At 41.8% G+C, this 2,209-nt stretch overlaps 1 protein-coding gene across 1 annotated transcript in view; it reads right to left on the bottom strand.

The window, feature by feature from the left end:
- Positions 1-927: 927 nt before the first annotated feature.
- The window catches only part of LOC122250127 (uncharacterized), a 71,712-nt gene continuing 70,430 nt past the window's right edge, over positions 928-2,209 (bottom strand). The window contains exon 7 of the mRNA XM_086541820.1: positions 928-2,209. This exon is cut by the window's right edge and continues 521 nt beyond it. Within this exon, the coding sequence (XP_086397946.1) occupies positions 1,951-2,209 (259 nt within the window). The 3' untranslated portion in view covers positions 928-1,950.

The raw sequence follows: 2,209 nt of genomic DNA, 5'->3' as shown, positions 1-2,209 counted from the left end.
CATCTCCTCCTGCTCCTCCTCACCTTCCTCTTCTTCTTCTGCTTCTTATTATTATTATTATTATTATTCTCCTTCTACTTCTTTCTCCTCCTTCTCCTCCTCACCTTCTTCTTCTTCTTCTGCTTCTTCTTCTTCTTCTTCCTCTTCTTTATCTATTTTTTCTTTTTCTTCTTCTTCTTGTATGATCATCTATTGAATAGCTGAAGAGTAAGTCTCTAATTTATTCACCCATTTTCAAAAACAGTTAAGAAACTTTACCCTACTTGTCCATATCCCTTTCCTTTTTCTTTCGTTTTTTTTCCCCTTTTTTCTCTCCTCTTATAGCACGCAACACATGTTAGTTGTTAGAAGTTGGATAATTTTCTCATTTATATACAAAGAATATTTGTCAGTCTCGCCAATACGTTTCTGATCTATTCAAAGATTTACATATCACCTGAAGACATCCGATTTTATTTTTTTTTTCCTTCTATCTTTCCTTCCTTGCTCTTCTTCCTCTTCCTCATATATTCCTTCTCTCAACCCATGCTTTATCACCGTCGTCGTTATCACCGTATCTTTTTTTTCTCTCTCTCTTTTTACTCCATTCCCTGAAATGATTAGTTCTCATGAACAGAAATATCGTCTCGACTAATCATGAGAATCACTTTGGAGGAAAAATGTAAAGGGAAGAAGTGATGCGAACACTGACTGACAAAACCTACACGTGTTTTTGCTTTTGCACGACTAAAAACAAACAAACATGATAGCTATATACAGACAAAATAAATTTCATTTCAATTACATTGTTCTAGGTCTCACGCGGCTTCGCAACTCCGCGCTTCTTAAGTTCCGAAGCCGTTTTTGATTTGTATTTTGCCTGTGTAGCAAGAGTGAATTTTTACCTCTTGATTCTGCTATTTTATTATCTTTCTCCTTCATCCCCTTCTTCATTTTGCTGCTGCTGCTTTCCCCTCTTTCTTCTTCCTTTTCTTCTTCTTTCTCCTCCTCCTCCTACTACTACTACTATAACTACTACCACTACTGCTACTACTACTACTGTTACTGCTACTACTACAATTGCTACTACTATTACTACAATTTCAACAACCACAACTACTATTACTACTTTCACTATCAAATACTTCCACTACTATCACTACTACCATTATTTCTACTACTACGACTCATTTTATTCCTCCTCCCCCTTTACCTCTTCCTCCTATTCTTATTCTTCTTCCTCCTGTTATTATTCCTCTTCTTCCTTTACTTCTTCCTCTTTTTCCTTTACTTTAGCTTCTTCCTCCCTCTCTTTCTCTCTCCTTCTCTTTTTCCTCTTACTTCACTTCCCTGTGCTTTTTATCTCTTATTCATCATTCCCTCCCCTCCTCTTTTTACTTTCTTCACCTCTTTGCCTTCCTTTCCCTATCCTCATCCCTTCATTCTCTCGTCCCTTCTGAGGCTAGTCATCGGCTGATCAGCATATGAGGTGCTGCCTATGAGGATTAATCATGAGGCAGACACAATGCAGCATTCAGAGGACTAATACTCATTAAGTGAGGAAATGCCGGTAGAGAAGGATAGACTGTGACTCATTTCATTATGTATATACAGGTAATGAATGTAGATGAGAGCTTTCTCTTGTGCGCCTTGAGATGTTTACATTCGCTACGGCTTTCCTTGTTTTCTATTTCGTGAATTTATTTGGCACCGGCAAATAATTACAAAGGTATGATAACAACCAATAAATAACGTTTGTGTATATTGCTTCCGGGTATTTGTGAAGTAATCGACTCCTAAACTATGTGTACACAGGTACGAACTCCCCTTCCTTGAGTACACAAGTCACGTACATCGACCGGGTTCCTCGCCCCCGAACACCGCCACACACGTTTGTTTATCTGGAAGGGTATTCCTGCACAGAGCTATATACAGATACGACAACATCTAAGTTCTCGGCGTCCTGCAGTGTTACGTCGGGGGGTCGGCCGTGTGCGCTCGCGGCATCCTTCGGGAAGCCCTCCGGTGATCCTCCTCGGCGACAGGAGCAGTCGGGGGCGCCTCGCACGTTCGGCTGCACTTGCACCTTACGATCCACTCTATCTGTTTCGACACTTTCTCGTGGGCGGTTCTCAGCACCCGCGCCCATGCCAGGTCTTCCTCCGTCTCATCCTCCAGCGTCAGGTCGTGGGGGGCGCCGGGGAGCGGTTGGTCGTCTGTGGAAGCGCGG

This window comes from Penaeus japonicus, unplaced genomic scaffold (genome assembly GCF_977035675.1).
Source record: "Penaeus japonicus unplaced genomic scaffold, GWHDUDI00000001_assembly GWHDUDI00000001, whole genome shotgun sequence".
Lineage (NCBI taxonomy): Eukaryota > Metazoa > Arthropoda > Malacostraca > Decapoda > Penaeidae > Penaeus > Penaeus japonicus.
The sequence above is the reverse complement of the archived record's forward strand: the minus strand, read 5'-3'. Positions and strand labels throughout refer to the sequence as shown.